Source organism: Polypterus senegalus, chromosome 3 (assembly GCF_016835505.1).
Source record: "Polypterus senegalus isolate Bchr_013 chromosome 3, ASM1683550v1, whole genome shotgun sequence".
Taxonomy (NCBI): Eukaryota; Metazoa; Chordata; class Cladistia; order Polypteriformes; family Polypteridae; genus Polypterus; species Polypterus senegalus.
This window is the reverse complement of record NC_053156.1, coordinates 14,802,977-14,815,152: the sequence shown is the minus strand read 5'-3', so window position 1 is coordinate 14,815,152 and position 12,176 is coordinate 14,802,977. Positions and strand designations below refer to the sequence as shown.

The 12,176-nt window shown below is 51.9% G+C and overlaps 1 protein-coding gene across 1 annotated transcript in view; it reads left to right on the top strand.

Annotated features, from left to right (window-relative positions):
- Positions 1-12,176, top strand: part of dgkaa (diacylglycerol kinase, alpha a) — a 43,647-nt gene that overhangs the window by 11,636 nt on the left and 19,835 nt on the right. The window contains exons 4-19 of the mRNA XM_039746670.1: positions 5,745-5,874; positions 6,286-6,366; positions 6,632-6,681; positions 6,760-6,834; positions 6,965-7,084; positions 7,941-8,058; positions 8,163-8,251; positions 8,350-8,469; positions 9,459-9,557; positions 9,654-9,728; positions 9,816-9,889; positions 10,024-10,098; positions 10,489-10,574; positions 10,662-10,751; positions 10,846-11,006; positions 11,086-11,150. Of these exons, the coding sequence (XP_039602604.1) occupies positions 5,745-5,874; positions 6,286-6,366; positions 6,632-6,681; positions 6,760-6,834; positions 6,965-7,084; positions 7,941-8,058; positions 8,163-8,251; positions 8,350-8,469; positions 9,459-9,557; positions 9,654-9,728; positions 9,816-9,889; positions 10,024-10,098; positions 10,489-10,574; positions 10,662-10,751; positions 10,846-11,006; positions 11,086-11,150 (1,508 nt within the window). The remainder of the gene's footprint in view (positions 1-5,744; positions 5,875-6,285; positions 6,367-6,631; positions 6,682-6,759; positions 6,835-6,964; positions 7,085-7,940; positions 8,059-8,162; positions 8,252-8,349; positions 8,470-9,458; positions 9,558-9,653; positions 9,729-9,815; positions 9,890-10,023; positions 10,099-10,488; positions 10,575-10,661; positions 10,752-10,845; positions 11,007-11,085; positions 11,151-12,176) is intronic.

The following is a 12,176-nucleotide window of genomic DNA, read 5'->3' as shown; positions in this document are numbered from 1 at the left end:
GTGGCACTGCTGTCTGGCAGGGAGTCACGTCGCCGGTATTCCCTGCCTGGAGTTTCCACACTGAGCTCCAGTTTCCTTCCAAAGACATGCAGATTTGGTGACACTAAAATGACGCCAGGTTATTGTGAGTGCTTGTATTCACCTTGCGATGACCTGATGCCCGTCCAGGGATTGTCTCTCAGTCGCGCCCAATCCTAGCTGGAATGGACACATCCCTGGACTGATGGATTTAATCATGAAACATCCTTTTCAGTCTGACGTGATGCGAATGTTCAGAAAGGAACCGAAATCCGCAGCAGAAGGGCGTCGAGAAGTGAGGGGCTCCTTCATCCAGGGTGGCAATGCGCCTTTATAGCGCCTCGCTGGCTCGGTCAAGTCGGCAGTTCTTGAGTGTGTTTGAGGTTTGTTGTTGTTGTCCACTTTCTACTGCTTGTCTGGGGGTCCGCACTCTAAGCCCCCCCCTCCACTCCGTCACCTCGTCCAAATCCTCTGGAGGACCCCCCTGAGTGCTGCAGTCGAGTGATGTCATCTCGGTCTTTTGTGGTTTCTGTCTTTCCTGAATGTCGTGATTCATCATTTGCGGTACGGCGAGGTGATTTATTTTTTTACAGTCGTGCGTCGCCATGTTGTTATTCCCGTTGCCGGCACGTGGCTCCTGGTGAAGATGGAAGCGGCGCAGCACGACACCGTGCCTAGCATTGTCAGCGTGACCCTTGAAATCCGGCACAAAGACCCTTTCGGTTATCCGTGATTTGGGTACAGACTCTGAGAAGCGAAGCTTCCTTTCTCGATTGTCCAGTTTCTAGGGGGACAAGCAATAAGGGAGAGGTTTGGGGGGCAGCCACCCCGTAATACTTGGCACAAAATATGCCACAAATGATTAGTCACTAAGGACTGACTGGGCATTGAGAAGAGGCAGAGGGCAGACAGGAAGGGGTGTGCCCGTAGGGGCGGAGCCAGAAGTGATGTCATGCTGGATATTCATTGGAGGGTCTGGAGAAAGGAAGAGAGAGAGAGAGAGAGAGACCACATTGCCACCCCCTGGCCTGGCATAAGGGTACAATCACTGAAGCCCTTCTCGTGTGCTTCTTCTTTTCAGAGATATTGCGGTATTGTGTCCTCGGAATTTAATGGTTTGGCGATTCTACATTGGCCCTAGTGTGTGCTTGGTGTGTGGGTGTGTTTGTGTGTGCAGTAGGTTGGCACCCTGCCCAGGATTGGTTCCTGCCTTGTGCCCTATGTTGGCTGGGATTGGCTCCAGCAGACCCCCGTGACCCTATTCGGATTCAGCGGGTTAGAAAATGGATGAAATTTAATGGCTGTTCAAGGCAATTCACAACACAGAGAAGCCGATCCTGTCCTCACCGTGAGGATATCTCGCACTGCCACCTGGTGGACTCTTCCAGATTTACGTAAAGTACGCGCACAGGTATAAGCAGCACAAATACAACAACATTTATTTCTATAGCACATTTTCATACAAACAGTAGCTCAAAGTGCTTTACATATTAAAGAATAGAAAAATGAAAGACACAATTATAAAACAAAATAAATCAACATTAATTAACATCGAATAAGAGTAAGGTTCAATGGCCAGGGGGGACAGAAAAACAAAAAAACTCCAGACGGCTGGAGAAAAAATAAAATCTGTAGGGATTCCAGACCATGAGACCGCCCAGTCCCCTCTGGGTATTCTACCTAACATAAATGAAACAGTCCTCTTTGGATTTAGGATTCTCACGGAAGGACTTGATGATGATGATGATGGTCACGTAGACTTCTTCCTTTTAATCCGTCCATCATTGTTGGAGCATCATGAAGCTTTGAGTAGGTGGAGGTGGCGCAGGCCACCACCACAAAGAAACCGGAAAAAGAAACAGAAAAGAGAGTAGGGGTCAGTACGGATTTTAGAGCCACCATGAATAGTTATTTTGAGGAAATTGCAAATGTGCAGCAGTAATGTCCACTGGAGCTCCAACCACGTCACGTGAAGTGTAAACCCGGCCTAAGGCCACCTGCTCTTCCACAGCCTCGTCTCCCTCAGGCACTGCCTGACTGGACACTCATACCACCGGCTTCTCCACGCACGTCTCATTTGGGGTCTCTACTCACTTTCCCAAACTCCATATGCTGATCCAGTCCAGGATCCTTCTGGAGGCCTGCTGCCTGACACTCATCCAGGCTGATGGATTTTAGCCTCACAGGAGCGCCTGCAGTGTGCACAGGTACAGCATGTGCCCCCCAGCCACGGCCCCCTGTCCGCACTCTGCACCAAAATACACATTGTGTGGTAACGGCAGCCTGAGACCTCGCTGTGACAAGAAACCCATTATTTCATGCTTCATATTTTCATTGTAGACCTCATTACAGTTTTGTTTTATTGAAACTGGGAATTCTCGTGTGAGTCTGTGTGTGTGTGTCTGATTATTTATTCCAAACTGCGCCCATAATTCCAGATAATCAATAGGCTTCAATTTAATACAAAGAGAGAAGAGGGGATCTGCACAAACCTCTTGTTGTGAAACTGGGACGTCCCGACAGCACAGGTACAATAAACACTTTCAGAAGTTGCCCACTAGAGAGGGGAAAACACCATCAAAAACCCCGACTAGAAACCCAAAGGGCCGAGAACAAATGTTTGTAACAATAAAAGGTTTATTTTCAAAAAAGGATCTGCAATACACAAAGATCCGTAGAACACAAGGAATTGCCTGAATACGTAAAGCACGAAAATGGTGGTCATAAAACAGAGCAGAGGTTCAAAAGTTCAACAAACAGAATCCCAGTACGAAAACCCAAGACGCAGTCGAAAGACGGAGCAGAGGAGCTGAAAAATCCAGGATATCCCAAAGCGGGGCGAAAAGACACAGTGGAGACACGAGACTCGGCCAGGAACGATGGGAGGGCCTCCCTTAACTAGGCTGGTGGGCTGTCCTTACTGGCCCCACCCCCTTGGGAGCCACCCACTAGACACAAGGGCCATAACCTAGGCCACGCCCCTTTCCCAACACACATACACACATAGGAAAATGTACGTTATAATCAAAAGAAACGTTAATAGAAATACATGATACAGAATCTGTGGTGGGCTGGCACCCTGCCCGGGGTTTGTTTCCTGCCTTGCACCCTGTGTTGGCCGGGATTGGCTCCAGCAGACGCCCGTGACCCTGTAGTTAGGGTTGGATGATACAAAATTAAACACAACAGCCAAGGGGGAAAGTGCTGGCTGAAACGTGAAAACCCCCGGCCGTAAATAACAAAAAAACACACTCTGAGTTTTTAATAACAAATCTGAAAAAAAAAAAACCGAAAAAGCAGAAATGGATCGAGAAAGGAAATCGCGTAAAAGGCAAATCGGAACTCGTAATCGAGTAAGCCCAACCAAAGACCGAAAAGCAAAAAAGGAAAAACGCAAAACGTGATGCGAATGTTCAGAAAGGAACCGAAATCCGCAGCAGAAGGGCGTCGAGAAGTGAGGGGCTCCTTCATCCAGGGTGGCAATGCGCCTTTATAGCGCCTCACTGGCTCGGTCAAGTCGGCAGTTTTTGAGTGTGTTAGAGGTTTGTTGTTGTTGTCCACTTTCTACTGCTTGTCTGGGGGTCCGCACTCTAAGCCCCCCCCTCCACTCCGTCACCTCGTCCAAATCCTCTGGAGGACCCCCCTGAGTGCTGCAGTCGAGTGATGTCATCTCGGTCTTTTGTGGTTTCTGTCTTTCCTGAATGTCGTGATTCATCATTTGCGGTACGGCGAGGTGATTTATTTTTTTACAGTCGTGCGTCGCCATGTTGTTATTCCCGTTGCCGGCACGTGGCTCCTGGTGAAGATGGAAGCGGCGCGGCACGACACCGTGCCTAGCATTGTCGGCGTGACCCTTGAAATCCGGCACAAAGACCCTTTCGGTTATCCGTGATTTGGGTACAGACTCTGAGAAGCGAAGCTTCCTTTCTCGATTGTCCAGTTTCTAGGGGGACAAGCAATAAGGGAGAGGTTTGGGGGGCAGCCACCCCGTAATACTTGGCACAAAATATGCCACAAATGATTAGTCACTAAGGACTGACTGGGCATTGAGAAGAGGCAGAGGGCAGACAGGAAGGGGTGTGCCCGTAGGGGCGGACCCAGAAGTGATGTCATGCTGGATATTCATTGGAGGGTCTGGAGAAGGAAGAGAGAGAGAGAGAGAGAGAGAGATTGCCACCCCCTGGCCTGGCATAAGGGTACAATCACTGAAGCCCTTCTCGTGTGCTCGGGTGTCGCAGACTCTACAGCTTCTCTCTCCGACTGTGATTTCTGGTTCACGATTAGCCGTCGATGCATCGGGTTTAGTCTTCCAGTTTCGGTTTTGTTTCATTTCCTCTCCTGCTCCTGTTCAACGTGTCCCGGGTCTGCTCCACTGTCTCCTCTCGGTCCCCCAGGAGGAATCCTAATTATATGCCTGAAGCACCTCCGCTGGTTCATTTCGAGGTGGAGGAGCAGCGGCCGTACATTGAGGGTCTGCACTCCTCGCCCCGTCTCTAAGGCTGAGCCCAGACGACCCTGTGAGGGAAGCTCATTTCGGGCGCTTGCACCCACAATCACAGCTCACTCGTCGCTCGTGACCACAGGTGAGGGCAGAAACGCAGATCAGCTGGGGTCGTCGTTTTCATCGGGAGTGTGAGGATGAGGAGCTGCTGCCTCAGGTGGAGGACTTTAAGTATCTTGGGGGGTCTTCTTCCCGGCAGTAATGTGGACGTTGTACCAGGCGGTCTTGGTGACGATGGAACTGAAATGACGCAAAGCTCGTAATTTACCGGACTGTCTGTGTCCCTGTCCTCCCCAATGGTGATGAGCTGTGGGTGGTGACCAAAAGGACGAGACCACAGGGACAAGCACCCAAAAGTGAGCTTCCTTCACAGGGTGTCTGTGCTGAGCCTTAGTGATGGGGTGTGAAGCTCAGGTGCGTCCAGCCGCCCCAACCCGACACAGACAGGGGGACGCAGGAGGACACAGGAGGACACAGGGGGACACGGGTTCACCACTCAACACACACCGTCATTCCTCCTCGCGGTATACAATAATGTCAAGATTCACAGCCTCCAGTCCCCCACACAGGTCTTGTCCTTCTTCCTTCCCGACTCCTGGCCATTGAATACTGGCAGCTGCCCCTTTTATAGGACACCTGGGAGGACTCCAGGTGTCCAGTGACCTTCTTCTGGCACCAGGAAGTGCTGCCCAACAGGGCCCAGCAAATGTTCAGGTGCCCCCTGGCGGTGGCCATTGGTCCCAGCTAGGTTGAACTTCCATGCTCTGAACCCGTAGCCCCGCTGCCCACTATCAGTCTGGGGGCGAGAATGTCCTGAAACAGCTAAGGTCCTTCCATCATCAGGGCTTGACGTTGCCAGTTCATGGTGGTTCAGCGCTCTGATTAGGATACCGTATGGAGACCTCGGGGCAGACCCAGGACATGCTGAAACAGATAATACGTCTCGCCTGGTATCCCCTGGGGGAGTCAGAGGAGGTGGTGAGGAAACGGACATCTTTGTCATCTGCAGGTCAGTGTCCACGTCACGACTGAGCGTACCCCTGCCATAGTGTGCTCTCACCGCACTTGGACACACACTATTTGTGAGGACCACTCATGGCCAGCGCCCATCCTGACACTTCTTTTAAACACGTGTGCTTGTGGGTTGCATGATGTAGGTGCCTTCTTGCACCCGCGTCTCGCTCCTCGCGTCCCACTTGACTCTCCTGCTTTTCTTCCCACACAGTGGATTGATGAAGATGGCTTCAAGATCTTCATGAAGACCTACTTGGACGTCCAGGATGTCCCCGATGGCCTCTGCCATCAGCTCTTCATGTCTTTTCAGACCTCCTCGGAGACGGACAGCGCTTCTGGTGGTGAGTTGGTGAGCAAGGGGGCAGTCGTTGGGGTCTATAAATCTGCAACGTAGAGCGCAGGCGACATGGGAGGGCGTGTGGGGTTTGGGACAAAGTGGATGATGTGAGAGTCGAGGGCGACCGCTCCATAAGGTGGTCCACAACTCAGGGCCGTCTTAAGAGCATTACAGGACCCCCGGGCAAAGCAGGGCACTGGGACCCCTCGGCAAGTCACAACACATATAGATTAGCATGGGACCCCTATGCTCGTGGGGGGCAACTGCCCAGCGTGCCCATGCGTTAAGACGGCCCTGCCTGTCCATACTGGAGGAGAAGTCGAGGCGGCCATGTGGGCGTCTGATTGGCGGGGTCTGCAGACGCTCTGAGTACTCGCTGCCATCTGCTGACGTCGACGCTCTGTTTGACCCGCAGGTCCCAGACGGGTGTGCCTGAAGGACGTGTCCTGCTACCTGTCCCTGCTGGAGGGCGGCCGGCCCCGGGACAAGCTGGAGTGTGAGTGACCCTCTTTATTCGTCTGGGTGGAGATGGGGGGGGGGACGGCATTCAGTTTAGTGTCAGTGTAGTAAATGTTTAATTTAAAAATGAAAGAGACCCCCATAACCTTCTGGTGCCACCCCTCGTCGGGTACAAAGCTTCAGGAGGTCATGGGCTGCATGCTACTATGGAGACACTGAGACTGGCACAGAGCTCTGAACCCCACCGGCATATGTGGGCAGAGCGGTGCCACCTTGAGGACTTGCCACCTTCTCTCTTGCAGTCACCTTCAAGCTGTATGACAAAGATGGCAACGGCCTCCTGGACAGCTCCGTGAGTCACCCGTTTCTTCTCATAAAGGCACGTGAGGTGTCCTGTGCCAGTCTCTGACCGCCGCCTCTTTCTCCTCAGGAAGTGGAGCGGATCATCGCGCAGATGATGCACGTTGCCGACTACCTCGGCTGGGACGTCACGGAGCTCAAACCGGTACGTCTTGGGTGGTGTGGAGCACGATGGCCTTGGCACCCCCGCTGTCTGTCCTGACACCCACCCAGCGCTCCAACAGGTGGCTGTTGGTGGGGCGAGTAGGATGACATCCCCTGTCTCTAACCCGCAGATCCTCAAAGAAATGATGAAGGAGATTGACTATGATGGCAACGGCACCGTGTCCCTGGACGAGTGGATTCGTGGAGGAATGACCAGCATACCTCTGCTGGTGCTGCTTGGCTTAGAGGGGGTGAGTGCCCGACGGGCCATTTTATATAGCGCCATGCACAATGTCGTTAAGCAGACTGGAGAAAAAGAAATCGGGGTCCACCAGACACAGGCAAGTCTGAACGCTCTTTGAGGGTCTTTGATGTCCTTGATATGGCTGGCCATGCATTTTCACTTGTCGCTTTTCATCATCTTATGATTCAGTGCCGTTGTCGTGAATGACTTTGTGTTTTCTTGAAACTTTGGGGAGTGGTAACAAGAGGAGGAGTGGGGGTGAGAGGATTAGAGAGAAGAGCAGGGAGGGAGTGGCAGGGATAAAGAGAAGAGCCAAGTGGGAGTGTGGCTATTACTGAGAACAGCAGTGAGGGTGGGTGAGAACTACAGAGAAAAGCAGGGGGTGGGAGTATTCAAGAGAAAAGCACAATGGGGGTGAGAGTAGTAGAGAGAAGAGCAGAGTGGGAGTGAGGGGGTTACAGAGATGAGATGGTGTGCGTGGGAGTATTCAAGGAAAGAAGAGAGTGGGAGTTTGAGTGCAAGGCAGAACAGCAGGGAGGGAGTGAGAGTATTGCACAGAACACCAGAGTGGGAACGAGGGTCGCAGAGAAAAGCAGGGAGGGGGATGTTTACAGAGAAGAGCACAGTAGGAGTGGGAGCAATAGAGAGAAGAGCAGTGGTAGTGGGAAGATTATGGAGAAGAGCAAAGTGGGAGTGAGGAGGTTTGAGAGAAGAGCCAGGAGGTTGTGTGGGGAAGAGTAAGTGAGACAGACAGGGGGCGACAGCAATCGAGGGAAGAGCAGGGAGGACAGGTTCACATGCAGCCAATCACAGCATCAGAGCAGGTTTTATGCCCCGCCCCTCATGTCCCACTCTCTCCCCAGGCCGTCAAAGATGATGGGCAGCACTTATGGCGTATGAAGCACTTTAACCGACCGGCGTACTGCAACGTGTGCCAGAGTCTGCTGGTGGGCCTGAGGAAGCAGGGTCTCTGCTGTACCTGTGAGTGTGGGGCTGTGGGGGGGTTGGTGGTGGGCATCGTCACTGGACCAGGGAAGGGAGAGGTGGCAGGGTGGAGGCATCCTGACACTCTGATGTGTTTGCAGGCTGCAAGTTCACCATCCATGAGCGCTGTGCCTCCAAAGCTGTGGCACAGTGCATTGCCACCTATGCCAAATCCAAGAAGGACACCAATGTAAGTGGCCTGCAAGGGGGGGATGGGGGGGCGGCGCAGCAGAAACTCAGTATGGGTGAATTGAGTGGCACTTACCATCACTGTGTCACCATTCTTAGATTCAGAACCACATCTGGCTGGATGGGTACTGTGAGGCCAGCAAGTGCGGGCACTGCCAAAAGAAGATCAAGAGCTACCAGGGGCTGACGGGCAAGCGCTGTGTCTGGTGCCACATCAAGGTAATGTTACTTGTCCACTACGCCAAACCAACAGTGCGGCCAAAAAGGGACAGAGCAGCACAGCCTGACAGTGCATAAGCAGTGAGGACAAAGACACGCGGGCACATGCCAGGGAACACACACGGGGAAAACTCACGAGGCAAACTCAGAACCAATCTGAAAGAGCACACACACAGCCGAAAATGATCACAAAAGTATTACACACAACACCAAACCCACCGTCACACTACTGGACAAAATCACAAGCTGCCCATGTCACCCTGTCACACACTTGTCATCTGTGCACAGAGCCCACCTGCTGTCAGTCACATGTTTACACTCTCTCTCGCACACACACACACACACAGACACAGACCCGCCCACTGTCAGATATTCACACCCAGCCTGCCTACTATCCATGTGACACTGACAGATCCCGCCCACTATCACTTTGGCACACCCAGACAACACGTGTACATCTGGCCCACTGTCACTCATACAGAGCTCTGCCCACTGCCAATCTGACACAGGCAGAGCCCCCCCACCCCACTTTTTCATACATCCTGTCCACTGCCACTCTAATGCACAATCGCAGTTAGTCTGATATACACATCCACAATGCCCACCCACTGTAAATCTCTCATACTCATACAGGCCAGTCCATTGTCACCAGTGTCAATCATTAACACAGGACCCGCCCACTTTCTCTCACTCATATGCACTTTCAGATCTGACAATTGTCAATCATTTACGCACAGCCCGCCCACTGTCCCTCACTCATATGCACATTCATATCTGACGACTGTCAATCATTAACGCACAGCCCGCCCACTGTCCCTCACTCATATGCACATTAATATCTGACGACTGTCAATCATTAACACAGGGCCCGCCCACTGTCTCTCTTTCACATGCACATTACTGATGCGGTTGGCCATCGCAAGAGTGCTTTTGTCTCCCTCTGCTGGCCACACATCCACACCCAACATGTTTTTCTTCTTCTTTTTCAGCTCCACAATGACTGCGTTTCTGAGGTGTCTGTGGAGTGCAAGTTAGGAGTCTTCAGGGATCATATTTTGCCACCCTGTGCCATCTACCCAATCATCCTAGTAAGCAAGTAGCCCACTCGAGGGTTGGTTGGGGGTTAATGGCCTGTAGGAGATTGCAGCTTTTCTTTCAACCTGCCCCGTTTATATGCCCATCAGGAGAGGAGGAACAGCAGCTCACAGCCAGACGAGACATTGCAGGCTTTCACCACGGCGGAGGGGCAGATTCTGCGGGTATGGAGGAGTGTAACCATTTCTGTCTGAAGGAGGCACCACTGGTCTGCTGGACTTGATTTTCTTCTCTTTTATATTTCTTGACAGATCACACCAGTGGCCAACACACACCCCCTGCTAGTGTTTGTGAATCCCAAGAGTGGCGGCAAACAAGGGAAGAGGTGAGAAGCCAGGCGTGATGCCCCTCAGTGGACAAAAATGACCCCAGCTGGGCACACGTACAGTACCTGGTCCTGCATCCTTTATCTGTGGCTCTTCACGGACTGACCTGTGGCTTTTCTCCTTGCATCCCCAGGGTGCTTCGGAAGTTCCAGTACCTCCTGAACCCCAGACAAGTGTACAACCTCTCGGAGGGAGGCCCAGGACCAGGGTAAGAGCACCACTTCATCTTGGCTGACCAGTCTTCTGATCACTATATAGGCTGGACAAGGGGACAGAGGGTGCGCGTACTTACTGAAAGACAAGGTAGAGTCCACTCTGGAATGTCCGCTCAGTGTCAGCTTTATAAAGTGACGTCAGCATCGTCATGGGGCGAATGGACAGTCCCGTCTGGAGAGACCTTTATGCATCACTGTGGCTTTATAAAGAATATCCTATGTTTGTAATGGCCAGGGATGTTCATTTCGTAATGGGTTACCACTCAAGAGTGACCAAATGACATCTCTGTATCTTATTTATGACACGCTGCCACCTTCAAGGCTTGATGGTCACTGCGTCCCAAGGATGACCGCTTGCTGTCCCTGCTTTGTTGTGCTTTCAGGTTGAGTTTCTTCAGAGAGCTGCAGGAGTTTCGAGTTCTGGTGTGCGGAGGGGACGGGACCGTCGGCTGGATCCTAGATGCCATTGGTGAGTGTTAATGATGACCAGTCAAGATGGACGATACCCTAGGGACCCACAGCCCACTTCACAGTGTCCCCTGCTGTCACCTTACAGACAAAGCCAACCTGCCTGTGAGACCTCCGGTTGCGGTGCTGCCACTCGGAACGGGGAACGACTTGGCCCGCTGCCTGCGGTGGGGTGGAGGTGAGACCCTTCAATCGCAGTACCCTGTGGACACCACCTCTACATGGGGTCTGCAGGTGACCACTGGTGACACGCCGCTCATGTCCATCCGCAGGCTATGATGGCGAGGGTCTGGACCGCATCCTCACAGACATCGAGAAAGGCTGCACGGTGCTGATGGACCGCTGGAGTGTGCAGGTCCTGCCCGACAATCCCGAGGAGAAGGGCGACCCCGTCCCATACGAGATCATCAATAACTACTTCTCCATCGGTGTGGTGAGCGGGGGAGGTGGGGTGGTCTGTGGATGGTGGTCCACACAACGTCCAACCTAACTGGTGCTCTTCTCGTTCCCAGGATGCCTCCATTGCTCACCGCTTTCACCAGATGCGTGAGAAGTTTCCCGAAAAGTTCAACAGCAGGTGAGGTGGGAATGGAAATGAAGGATTTGACATGTTGTGGTGGGGGGCTAATAATAGACCTCTAGATGTCTCGTAAACGGAGTGCCCAGGGGACTAATATATCGGGCTCTAATATGAGAGGATGCTTACTGCATAATGGGGGAGGTCAAAGTAGATATTTTGGGGGTTTACCATATCTAATGAGAAGGAGGTCCTCTGCATCAAAACATATCTTCACCAAGTGGAGCTCAAAGTGGGCACTCGCTCACTCACAAGGACATGGGGGTCCTCCATAACTAATTTTGTTTAGTCAAAGTGGTCCCTTTTTAACTAGTATATGGGTATAGGGGTCCTCTGTGGCTAATGGTGGTCTTTATCAAGCATGGGTCTGATTAACTAATAAATGAGACCCTCCAAATGAGAGGGTCAGGGCGTCACTCGTGCTCTTGTATGTGAGGGCTCTCTGTGGCTAACTGCTGGAGGTCTTCTGTGTCTTCACCAAGTGGGGGGTTGAAGTGGACACTCATTGACGAAGATATGGGGGTCTGCCATAACTGATTTTGTGCTGGACCCTTTCTAACTAGGATTCAGGGTCCTGAAACACGTATTCTCTTATTAATGGGGTCCTCTGTGTCTAATGGGGTCTTCATTAAGCAGGAAATGCACCTTTATGAACTATTGTTCAGGCAAATTGGGGTCAAGGGGGGTACGTCAAAGGGACACTTGCATTCTTGCAGATGGGGGTCCTTTATGTCTAATAGGTTTCCAGCAGGTGTCAATATGGACCCCAAGTCCTCCATATCTAATGCAACAAAGAGTCAAAGCTGCACTAATTCTCTTATTTATATGGGGTCCTCTGTGTCTAGTGGGGGAGATCTTCTGCATCAAATATGGGGGGGGTGATCTTTGTCATCTTCACTAAGTAGAAATCCAAGCGGACCTTCAATTCACAAGGAAATGGGGTCTGCCATAGCTGATTTTTGAGGGCTGCATCTTTAGTCAGTGGGTTCAAAGTAGACCCTCGTTCACTGCTCCTCAGGGGGTCTT